Consider the following 12,224-nt stretch of genomic DNA (forward strand, 5'->3'; position numbering starts at 1 on the left):
ACCAAGAGTCAATATTTAATATGTAACCATAATCCATGATATGTTAAATACGTCACATACCACAACTTCATCTCATGGGCCTACTTATCTCTACCCATACTATGATCTTTTTCTGAACTTAACCAAGTAGCTTAAATGTCTAAACCTAACCAGATTGTTAAACAATGTTAAATTTAAAAGACATATATGTGTATGAGTGATACATTCATAAATGAGCATCAGCACTGCCCCCTTCAGAAACAAGAACAGAAGCATCAGAAACAAGACCGGGTTATGTGTTTAATCCTGCCTTGTTGTTGCCAAGATCACCTGATATAATTGAAAGCTCCAGAACTTCTACTAGATGTCTAAATACAAAGAAGGCACCCAACAATCTTGAGTTAAAAACATGGATCACAAAGAGACACGGATGTTGTTGTAACTATTAACTTTATCCAAGTAAAAGTCCAGAAATCTGTATCATAGATGTCATGATGTATTAAAGATATGGACATAGCCAGGGATGTAGTGGTGGTTGACTGGTGTACGTACTACTAGATACAGTAGAAGCGTAGGTTACTGAGGAGAAAGTGGTCATACTCTCCTGTATATAGGGCGCCACAAGAATAAGTCCTTAAACCTGGAAGTAAGTTAGCATTTTAGTGCCATTGGGTCCTTACTCTCAAAATAAAATAAGGTCTGTGGTGAACACAAGTTGAAGAGATGTTCACATTGTGTTGTATGACATAAAATACATTAGTAAATACATGAGTTTTTATGTGTCCTTAAAATGTTGTAACCACTGTTGCTAACAAGTGGCTAAATGAGGTTGTTGGGACATTAAATGTCATCACACTAGACACGGCCAGAGCTCTCTCACTAGTCGCCTTACAGCCTCTAGTCGTGTTTTTCATCGCTCTTGCAAACTCTTGTAGATTGTTGATTATATTAATAAACAATTGTTATGCTACATATTTGCTAGCTTTGTTAAAACCTCTGCTTAGCTTGTTGGAGACTGTCACGTGATCGTAGTGTAGCTCGCTATAGCATAACGTTAGCTTTTTACTTTCGTCAGCTGCATTATGACTTCAAACATCATAAAAGTGGTGTTCATTTGTGAAGATTATCCTGCTGAACAAAATACGTCAGCATCAGAAACGTGTGTTTGCCACAGAGCAAAGATCCAAAATCCAATGCAATAATCCCATAGCCAAATTCTCAAAAGACCCCATGGTGATGCCTACAAAAAAACTTCATTTTGTTTCCTCTCTGTTCCAAAAGCTTTTTGGCTGATTGGTGGGTATACTGTAAAGAGGTGAGTATACCCTTCATACCTGTGTATACCCTCCGCTACACCACTGGACATAACCACCATGAAATCCCCCAAGTTTTTGAACAACCATTTTTAAGCCTCAAGTTTTCATTTTCGCAGCCCTCATTTTGTTTTTGTAGAGCCAGAATGACCATATTTGGATGAGGATGAACCTAGGGAGGAGGATACCAAATTATAAGCTAACACTTGATTAGTGAGGTTTATCTGTAATTTAAAATGAATAGCTGACTCCTGAGCCCTGTCTTTTAGTATAACTGAAAATGTTGCAATTAACTTTGATAAGACACTAGGGTTTAAGGGTTCTAAGAAGACTTGAAACTATACTGATCTACAAAATCTAACTGCAGTAACTACACAAAGGGTTAAACTGAGAAAAACTGCTTTAGTGATATGACACTTATTTCTACCTGTATTGATGATGTCATTTTTATGATAAAAAATCATGACAATTTATTTGACCTTTGACCCCAAAGATGTAATTACTGCGCTCTGGTTTTGCATTGCTGGAAAAGGTATATCTTGTTTTCAGTGAATAAACATTTTCAAACTGATTTTGTTATAAATGTACTTAAAAGTGTTTAACAGCTCTTTTCAAATATTTCTGTATTTTAGACTTAATATCATAAAGTAATGTTATATTTTAGTCTTAATATAATTTTTGTCTCATAAGTGAACTTACCGCTGTCTGCTTTGGTTTTTAGGTGGATTTTGTAGTTACTGCAATTTTTATATAATTATTTCTCTGAAATAAAGCAAATTTTGCCCAAAAATGTAGTTACTGCAGTTAGACTTTGTAGGGCAGTATAGCACCTGAGACCATAAACTCATTGGGAAATGTTTACCGAGAAGTTGGGTCATTTTCTCATTGACTTTCATACATAGATGACTTTTCTTTTCAGACCCAGAGGCTGCCACATGCCCTGTTTGTCCAACCTGAAGTTGCTTCTTTGTGTAGTTCAGGGTTCAGCGTTCCTGTCCTCATACCTGGACTTTACCATGAGGCTGTAAAACTGACCTCGGCTGCGCTGGAGGCTCAGAATACTTTACATGATTAGTTTGTTTCTAAGAACATTCATCGGCTGTGTGCCATGTTTACCTCAGCAACCAGCCTAACTTGAGTCCGTGGCCTAGAGGTTAGGAATTGGTGTTGAAACTGGAGAGTCGCCGGTTCAAATTGGTCCAACAGGTTAAGAACTAAAGTGCACTTGAGCAAGGCACCTAACCAACCCGCACAGCTCCCTGGGCGCAGAAAAAATACTGCCCACTGCTCCTTGCATGGTGTGTTCACTTGTGTGTAAAAAAGGATGGGTTACATGTAGAGTTTAAAGTTCCCCATTGTATGATTAAGGAGTCTTGGGCTATTTTGTCCATTTTTGAACCCTTTTCATGTCTTTTTTGTCTTTTTTGGTCATTTTGTGTCTTTTTTGGTCATTTTGTGTCTTCTGTGCTATTGTTTTTTGGTCATTCTGTCTTCTCATTTTGTGTCTTTTTTTTTGGTAATTTTGTGTCTTTTTTTTGTCATTTTGCATCTTTTTTTGGGTAATTTTGTGTCTTTTTGCGTCTTTTTTGCTCTTTTTGTGTCTTTTTTTAGTCCTTTAGTCCAACATAAAATGTGTTGTCTTTTTTTACTTTCAAAACATTATAATGCTCAATAAAAAATGTAAATGTTGCAAATGTGAACAAATGTTGCAAATATAATTAAGGTTGCAAATAAATATAACTTTTATCATTTTATACTAAATATATTTGAGCTTGTCTCCAGTTTTACTTGGATATATTGGTATATTATCATCAAACTGAAACTGGCCCCATGGAGTTTACAGCCAGAACTTTAGAGGTAAATTTACAGTAGGGCTCCACGCTGCTTTGTTTTCTAGTCTGGATGTGATGAAGAAGTCATGCTTTGGCGCTTTTGGAGACTCCAGAGGGGTAAAGTAATTAATCTATTCTAATCTACAGGGTCCTGTTGATATTTGTGTTCCTGATAAATGTGGTGTGAGTATTTATGAATTGATTGACTTTTAGGAGAGAAACACAGTTTAGTTTTATTTGGGTCTGTCTTTATTTTTATTTTTCAGAATATAAACAAGAAATACAAAGTCATACAAACATCAAGAGGAAAGAAAGATAAAGCAGCAGCAGCAGCAGCACAGTGGTTGAATGTTGTCGTCTTCTCATACTTTCATCACAGTTTTGGTCCGGCTCAGTGTAGTCTACTTTTACATTTCAAATTATATTTCATGTTCTAATTGCAACTACAAGAACAGTCACCACAAAAGCCCTTAATGATCCAAAACTAGCAGTGTTTTCAATAATCTCTCCCCAGCAAGAACTAGCGAGCCAGGAGCTTACAGGAAAATGTCACTGTTACAATGACATTCCACATCCATTCAGTTGTAACCAACAAGTGGGAACAGAAATGGGATGCAGGAATTTCCGAGTGCCTGTGAGACTTTGATTGATACTGCAGTACCCGAGCATCAGTGCTTTCTGAAGGACTGAGGAGGAAGAGGCTTGTGAGAAGAGCATGTGAAGGCAAACAAGGTTCCAACAAGGACTAAAAGCACTGAAACACAGTAGTGAGAAATCTGACAGTCTAACCTTCTGCTTCCTCTCTCGCTGCTCCGAACTGAAATAGTCAAACAAGATAAGTCAGACCCACCTCCTGCCCACTTCCTGCTGTAGAGGCCACAGAGTTAGATGAGAGGCAGTTTAACACAGGTACAAAGGCAACATAGTTACAGGAATAAATAGGCACCCAACACACTGATGGTCATAGTAATGTATCAAGTCAATTTGTTGTAAAATCTGGGAAGCGCAAAAATATAAATTAAAGCTTTGAATTTGCAGGCACAATTATATGCATATGCTTTTTATATGCCCAGTATTAACAACATACTGGGAAGGACTTAAGGAAATCCTAAAGTGCATTTTTGAGTTGAAAGAGCCTTTGCAGGTACAACATTGGTTAGGTATTTATTTAAAAGGGAAGATAAGAGCAAAGGACATTTATTTTTTAATATACTGAGAGTAACCGCCATGAAGCAGGTGACTAAAGCATGGAAACAATCAAATACACCAAAATTAAAAGCATGGATATTAACAGCAGAACAAAGTTTAGAGATGGAAAGACTAACTTTCAGAAATAGGGAACAAATACATATTTGGAATAAGTTATACTGTAAAGAAAGGCTGATAAAAACAGTGGAAATATTTAATCAAATTAAGGAGGTGAACTAAATGGTCCCCACCCCAACACTAACACACACACACACACACACACACACAGATACATGAACACGCATACATGCACCACCCCTTATTTTCTATTATTTATTTATTTTTGTATTTTTGTTTTGTTTGTTTCTTTATTTCTTTTCTTTGAGATCCTCATTTGGGAAATACCAGTTTGCCTTGTGTATATGTTTGTCTGTTTACCTTATGGTTTGTTTTTTACTTTGTGAATATATACCTGGAAAAAGGGGAAAAAAATGCAAGGTACAATATTGCAAAGAAAACAAAATTACTGATTATGTTTGTGAAGGTAAGAAGCCTTGCAACAAAGTATCAGAATTTGCAGGCATTGATTTAAAAAAAAAATTGAATTACACATAAAAATGTTTTTTAATTTTTAAATATATATCAACTCAACTTAACTCGCATTTAAAAAACAAATAAAATAAATGTAAGTGTAAAGTATTTGTAAACTAGACAGGTAATGTAAGGTACTTTCTGTTGCCATTTTTGCAGAAAATATGCTAAATATGCCCGTTGAAGTACTCCAACACTGAATTCCGATAGTACTGTCATAGTAAAAGCTAAGTACATGTAACACGAGAGCAGGGGTTTCAAACATTCAGCCCTCGGGCCAAAATCATCCAACCAAACAGCCTATAATGTCCCACTGGGTGACTTAGCAAAGCATAAATATTGCAGAGTAATTATTAATTTCATTTCTTCAATACAATGCACTGCTCTGCCTATTTGTCCACTGAGGTTTGTGCTGTCCTAATAAGACCTTATATATATAATATATAAGGTCTTATAATAAGGCCTTAATATATATCCCATGTGGAAAATGAGTTTGACACTCCTCCGCAAGACTAAATAAGACATATGAGCATAGAACACAGAACATCGCTTAAAGCAAAAAGCTGACGGCTGTCTGGAACAAGTCCAGAGTTGAAGGATTCAGATTGTTAGAAGGTGACTAACAAGTGGCAATGTTGGTCGAGTTAATATTTTAGTGCTGCGCGTTGTTTTTGGCACAGCTTAAAGGAAATTGGACTGAAAAGAGAGAAGGCACAAGTCCAATTGTTTCAACGCCCTATTCCTGTGGTGCAGCTTTTAATATAAATTCTTGAGACTGTCTCAATGGAAAAGTTCAGTACCCATAGGCGTCATCTGTCTTCATTGTGCCTTTCCATTAAATATACAACGATAAATTGGTTAAATCCATGAAGGAGTCGGAAGCTGAAAAAAAGTCAACTGCAACTCATTGTGATATCTGCAATATTTGCTGTAGTCATTGTATTCTCCTTCCTTTTTTAAGAACATAAGAACCCAGATATCCTTAAAGGAAAATTATGGGAAATATACCACAGACCAAGTGAACCACATAGAACACATTTATGTGTGTTTTTTATTTCATTTTTTTTATTTTTATCCCACGATTTTGTAACCCATTATATTATAACTGCGCCACCGTGCCCCCCTGATGTGTGTTTTTTAAATACTACCCCTAAATGTCAAAGATCTGTGATGTGACATATATGTTAAATTGGGTGTTTATGGTATTTATGTTTATGGTATTTCTTGACGCCTTTTTTTCTTCAAAAACTTACATCAAATTTGTGATATTAATAGTGCAACAAATTCCTTTCCAGATTTGTTTAAACAGCGAAAGTAATTGAGTGGCATATTTCCATATTTGTTATTGTGACAGATACGTCACATCAAGTTTTCCTTTACGATTTTTAGGTTAAAAGCCTGATGTGATAAAGGACACCTTTTTAACGGATTTGAATTGTTAAATGGGTTTTAACTTAGCCAAGTAACAAAAAAAATGCTTTTTAAAATTAGATACTTTCTTTGATTTCTGTTTTCAGTGGCAGCCACATTTTGTTTTTCACATTTTTCAAGTCACTTCTTGTCACAGTCACATGACCACCAAACCAGGGTGTTGAGTATGTGTCGCTTTGGAATTTAATGAGTTAGGGTGAAGCATAAAGCTGAATATGGGAGATTCAAGAACATTTAGAACGTTCTTATGGGTTAAATTAAACTTATTGTAGGTGACATTTTTTAGTCAAAGTCAAGGACGAACACCTCATTACTTTATGTTCCTCAAACCTGCATGAGTTTATTCTGGCCACTTGGGGGTAGTGCAACCAGCTGTAAACAGCATTGACATGTACAGTCAGCCACTGTTGAATCATAAATCCATTGATTTATTGAACTATTGGTTGGAGCAGCTTTAACTGAAACAAACCAAGAAGAGAGATATACTATTTTTTGTTTTCTGCCAATTTCGTTATGATATCAATTTGTAGGTAGGTTTAGCCATGTTTGAAAAAATAATATAAAAATAAGAAAAAAACAAATGAAAAAAGTGTAGCAAAACCAAACACAACAGAACACAAGAGTGGAAAAAACTCAAGATTTATTTGTAAAGCACTTTCGACAAAATGCCCTGTAAACAAATTAGAGGGACTAATAACAATAAACAACAACAAGTTTCCTAAAAATAAATAAATAAACTTTCTACAGTTCTATTCGGGTTAGTTTCCCCATCTGCTCTGTGCGATGGCTGGAGTGTTAGAAAGGTTCTACCTATAAAACATAAACATTAACACTTCCCGCATCCACCTGGATGCATCCACTGTTTCTATGGCAACGACTTTGCGGGCTTTACTGTCGCCACACTGTCCTGACGTTAACAGCGCTGCCATGGTAACATTTTCTGTACTTTTGGTCCGTTGCCAGCAGGAAGGTCGACGTTAATAATAATACACCACTAATATTTTATTGTAACTGAGTGGAAAAATAAAAACAAAAAATGAGGATGAAAAATTAAAATAAGCAGTTCCTACTGTAATCTGAAAATGTGCGCCTTATGTACTTTAACCCCCCAACCAACCCCGACCCCCAAAACATTGAAAAGAAATAAAATAAAACAAAACATAAAAAAAAAAATATCTCCCCTTTTCCACTTCCTCTCCATCATCTCTCTCCATATGATGAAGTTTAAGGTTGTCCGTCTGCTTACATCTTTTTGACCTTTCACCCCCAACTGCATCCACCCACATTAAGGACGCCCAAACACACAAATATAACAAAATGTGACAAAACATAACAATAGATCCGAGTGTTGAACAGTGAAACCTTTAAAAGTAAATGTCACAAGTGCCTGTTAGTCCAGAAAGTTAAACCTTCATCTGTCTGTGTCCAAGAAGCCCCACAACACAAGTGGGGCTGTAGTCAACCAAAGAACTGGAATTTTACCTTTTTCTTCAACCAAACAATTGGTCGTCTATTCTGTGCTGAGCACTGTATGTATAATGTGTTTATTTCTGGTCGGCGAGACTGTCAGCCTGCTGTTTCATCACGATGGAGGGTGAGCAGACTAATGATAACTTGAGTAAACTTGGAGTGGAGTCCCACAAGGCTCAGTTCTTGGCCCAATTATAATTACTTTGTATCTGTTATCCCTTGGCCATGATATAAGTCACTTCAATGCTGTGCCTATACAATCGTTATGCAGATGACGCCTAGTTTTATGTCTCAACTAGTCTTCAGAATTGAATTTAAAAATTGTCTGGATGGCTTCTGCAACTGTATAGTATAAGTAAAGTCAAACCAATGCTCCCCAAAATCATCATATATAATACCACAAAGACCAACTGTCAACAACAACGGAGGAAAAATGAAGACTGCTGGTCACAAAGAGTGGCAGCAGGTCCGTCCCTTCTACATGCTTTAGCCTTCCCGTCTCCCAGAGCAAGTACTCTATGTTGTGCAGACATTTTTACTTCAACATACATTTTTTTATCTTTGCAACCAAAAAAAACCATTGGCCCTCAAAAGCACTCTCGCGCTCCCAGAAGGGTGTTTCCAGGACAGGACCTAGTGTTTTCTGCTTGGGGCAAAAATGCATTGGTGGACACACAGCCTTATGAAAGTAACACTAGCAACTGGGCAACCAATCTGAGAGAGCATATTGAGCAACCAATCTACCAACTGACCAGAATGTGCCAGCCTCTGCTCTAATCTGACACTGTGTGCAATCTGACATGTCTTTATAACAGTATACAGTCTGAAACAGTCTCTCAGTGTGATGACGTTTTAAAGGCGCTCTGCAAGCCAGGCTCAGTACACTGAGAGATTACTCCCTGAAGTAAATAGAAGATCACTGACCCAAAAAGTAATCAACAGCAGGAAAATATCTCACACTTTGAATTTTCAATTTTCAGCGGTAGCCGTAGAACAACCTCCCATACTGCACCTGTCAATGAGACAACATGATGATTTAAACTATAATACCCAGAAATCCTTTGAGGTGATATCAGTTTACTGCACACACGTGAACCAAGTAGGCTACAAACAAAAGCTTCCATCAACTCTTCATTCTGTAAGGGACTCAGTTAGCCAGACAGAAACACCTCAAACACCTTGATCTCAGTCAGCTTCACTCACTTCCTACAGCAGTATAGACGACTTTAAAAACACATTGGGTGGCAAAAACAGCAGAGAGCAGGGCTTAAACTCAACAGACACACAGTCAGTGGTCACAGGCAGTATAGTGACTAGAGTTGGGTTGATTTCTGGTTTTGCTGGTCTTAGAGCATGGAGGTACATTACTGCTAACAATTGGACTCCAATTCAAACGGCTGTTGAGTCAGGTTCGACACCTGGTAGTAAAATTCGGTATACCGGTCTGGTCCAGTGTTTGGCTTCATATCATACAGGTTTGAACATTTTTACACCGGCCCAACCCTAGTGACAGACATACCACACCATCGTCCAATGAGCAGACAGAAAAGACAAGACTTTTAACTAAAGTGCTAAAGAATTCTAATGACTGCCGGACCAAAGGTTTCCAATGCAAAGCTTCATTAATATATGACAAAACTCATCTTGTTTAATTCAAACTTCTGCTTGAAAGCAAACGTTGGTTCCAGGAGATTTAAAATAGATGCTTGCAGGATTGAAAAACAGCTCCTGGTTGCAAAGACTGTAGACCAGCGAGAGCTCTGTTCACAGTTGTGAAGGCCAGTTTCAAGGCTGAGAATAGCCTCAGACACCAACAACAACTACTGTCACAGCTCACAGTTACAACTTCATTTGCCAAGTAAGGCACAACTTATAATAACAGGATTCTGATGAGGGATGATATTTTACATGAACACATTCACACACAAAAAACAGCAGGAAATTGGAAACAATTCATTGAAATGCATCATAAAAAACAACAACAATGCATAACAACCTACGAAGGATAGTTAGCGACTAAAAAAAGTCCATACCCAAAAATAACCCCAAAATGTCAGCAAACTGAGAAACAAAAAGAAAAATAGTTGAAGACCATTAAGACGCGGCAGCTTCAGACGCCTGCATGTTTCTGTTTTCTTTAGGTCCTTATCAGAACCCTGCAGACAGGGTGTGTGTGTGTGTGTGTGTGTGTGTGTGTGTGTGTGTGTGTGTGTGTGTGTGTGTGTGTGTGTGTGTGTTTGTGTGTGTGTGTGTGTGAGAGAGAGAGAGCGAGTGAAAAAGAGTGGGATCATATGGGTCATCAGAGGTCAAGCTTCATCAGATGTGATGTCAGAACCCAGAGGTCACTGTTGGTGTGACCTGATTGGCCACTGGCTGTAAGTAAGGAGCATGGGTTTTTAGCTCTCCTGAGGCACCACCTCCATCACCTTCTGACAAAAGGCTGTGGTCGAGACTGCAAAAAAAACACACAAACACACACAAGTTGCAGTTACCCACAATGCCAAGTCACAGTTTCAGGAAGTCAGACATGGAGGAGAGAGAGTTGCTGTACTCACAGATTCCATTCACCAACCACTTGGGTTTGGTCTTCCACCATACGCCGACGAAGTAGACAGGAAGACCGGTGGCGATGATGCCAAAACCATACGCACACTCATTTGGAGTCTTCCAAAAGGAGACGATGATGAGGAAGAGGCAGGCGAGCACGAAACTCACCGGCAGCAGAATATTCACCTGCAGGACAGAGACAGGAGGGTTTTTAACAGAAACTCATCAGACAGAGTGAAGAATTCCACAGCTCCCCCTTTCCTCTCAACACTTTCTTAACCCATAAGAACCCATGGTGACACGGGTGTAACAAACACTTAATGTTCTAGAATTTCCCATATACAGTTTTATGCTTGACCTAAACTCATTAAGTTTCTAAGCGATGCATACTCAACACCCTGCTGTGGTGGTCATGTGACAGTCACGTGACTTTGACATGAAGTGACTTCTCCAGAATGTGGCTGTGACTGGAAACAGAAATCTAAATCTAAAAAAGTATCTAATTTCGAAAAGCTTATTTTTTGTTACTAGGCTAAGTTTAAACCCATTTACAATTATAATCTGTTAATAGGGTTTTCTTTACTGCATTTAACCCTATTAGGGTTTGTTATTTGTTTTATTTATTATTGATTTATTATTATTTTGTGACTTAAAAACAAATCTGAAAAATAATTTGTTGTTAAACAGCAATATTAATGTCACAATTTTAATATATGTTGTGGAGAAAAAGGCAAATTTGTGTTACTGTAAGCAGAAAAGGTGTCGAGTTTATTTATATTAAAATAAGAAATATCAAAAATAAATACCATAAACGCCCAATGTGACATATATGTTCTATCACAGATCTTTGACATTTAGGGGTAGTATTTTTTTAAAAACATCATAAATGTGTTCTATGTGGTCCACTTGGTCTGTTGTATATCCCCCATAATTTTCTTTCAAGGATAAATAGGTCTGGGTTCTTATGGGTTGAAAGAATAGTTTGACGTTTTGGGAAACTAGATGTCATTTTAGATCTCTTCCTGAGATTTAGATGAGAAAATGACAAATATCTCGCTGAGCGCTCTTGCGACCTATAAAGCACTTGTGTCCTAATGGACTCAAACTGAACCCACAGCACTTGCTCTTACTATGTTTCTTGACTTCATCCTTGCTTGTGTTGTATTACACTCATTTGTACGTCGCTTTAGATAAAAGCGTCTGTTGGAATGTTTTCTACAATTCTACAATGTCATTCATCATACACTGCAAAAAAGGTGTTTCTAAAAACAAGATAGAAACACTAAATCTGAGGGAAATGATCTTGCTGCATGGACAGATCACTTCACTTGACAAGATTTCTTGAATTAAGATTATTAAATCTAGAAATAAGCATGTTGAACACTTAAAATAAGAAATAACTCTTAAAACAAGATGAATGATCTAACACTTCTAAATCTAAAGGTTTTTTTTATCTTGGTAAGAAACAAATAATTGTCAGTGCACTCTGCTCGCTGCTTGCAGCTTTAATTTATCTTGTTTTAAGAGTTCATTTATTATTTTAAGTGTTCAACATGCTTATTTCTAGATTTAATAATCTTAATTTAATAAATCTGGTCAATTGAAATTATCTGTCCATGCAGCAAGATCATTTCCCTCAGATTTAGTGTTTTTATCTGGTTTTAGACACACCTATTTTGCAGTACTGTACTGTACTGTGGAAATGTCCCCGTCGTCGGACAAATAAAGGAAAATCTTCTCTTATCTTATGAAGGAAAATCTTAGGTGCACTAAAGTCCTGGCACATTGGTTACTTTACCAATTAAACAAACAAGATATGTGAAAATGAGCCTAGCCATTTTCCCATTTCCAGTCTCTTTGCCAAGCTAAGCTA

The 12,224-nt window shown here is 37.3% G+C and overlaps 1 protein-coding gene across 1 annotated transcript in view; it reads right to left on the reverse strand.

Moving 5' to 3' along the window:
- Nucleotides 1-3,350: 3,350 nt before the first annotated feature.
- slc7a5 (solute carrier family 7 member 5) overlaps nt 3,351-12,224 on the reverse strand; it is a 38,960-nt gene continuing 30,086 nt past the window's right edge. Inside the window, exons 9-10 of the mRNA XM_059334852.1 lie at nt 10,360-10,537; nt 3,351-10,256 (exon numbers count right to left, since the gene is read on the reverse strand). Of these exons, the coding sequence (XP_059190835.1) occupies nt 10,201-10,256; nt 10,360-10,537 (234 nt within the window). The 3' untranslated portion in view covers nt 3,351-10,200. The remainder of the gene's footprint in view (nt 10,257-10,359; nt 10,538-12,224) is intronic.

The sequence above is a fragment of the Centropristis striata genome, chromosome 6 (genome assembly GCF_030273125.1).
Source record: "Centropristis striata isolate RG_2023a ecotype Rhode Island chromosome 6, C.striata_1.0, whole genome shotgun sequence".
NCBI classification, from domain to species: domain Eukaryota; kingdom Metazoa; phylum Chordata; class Actinopteri; order Perciformes; family Serranidae; genus Centropristis; species Centropristis striata.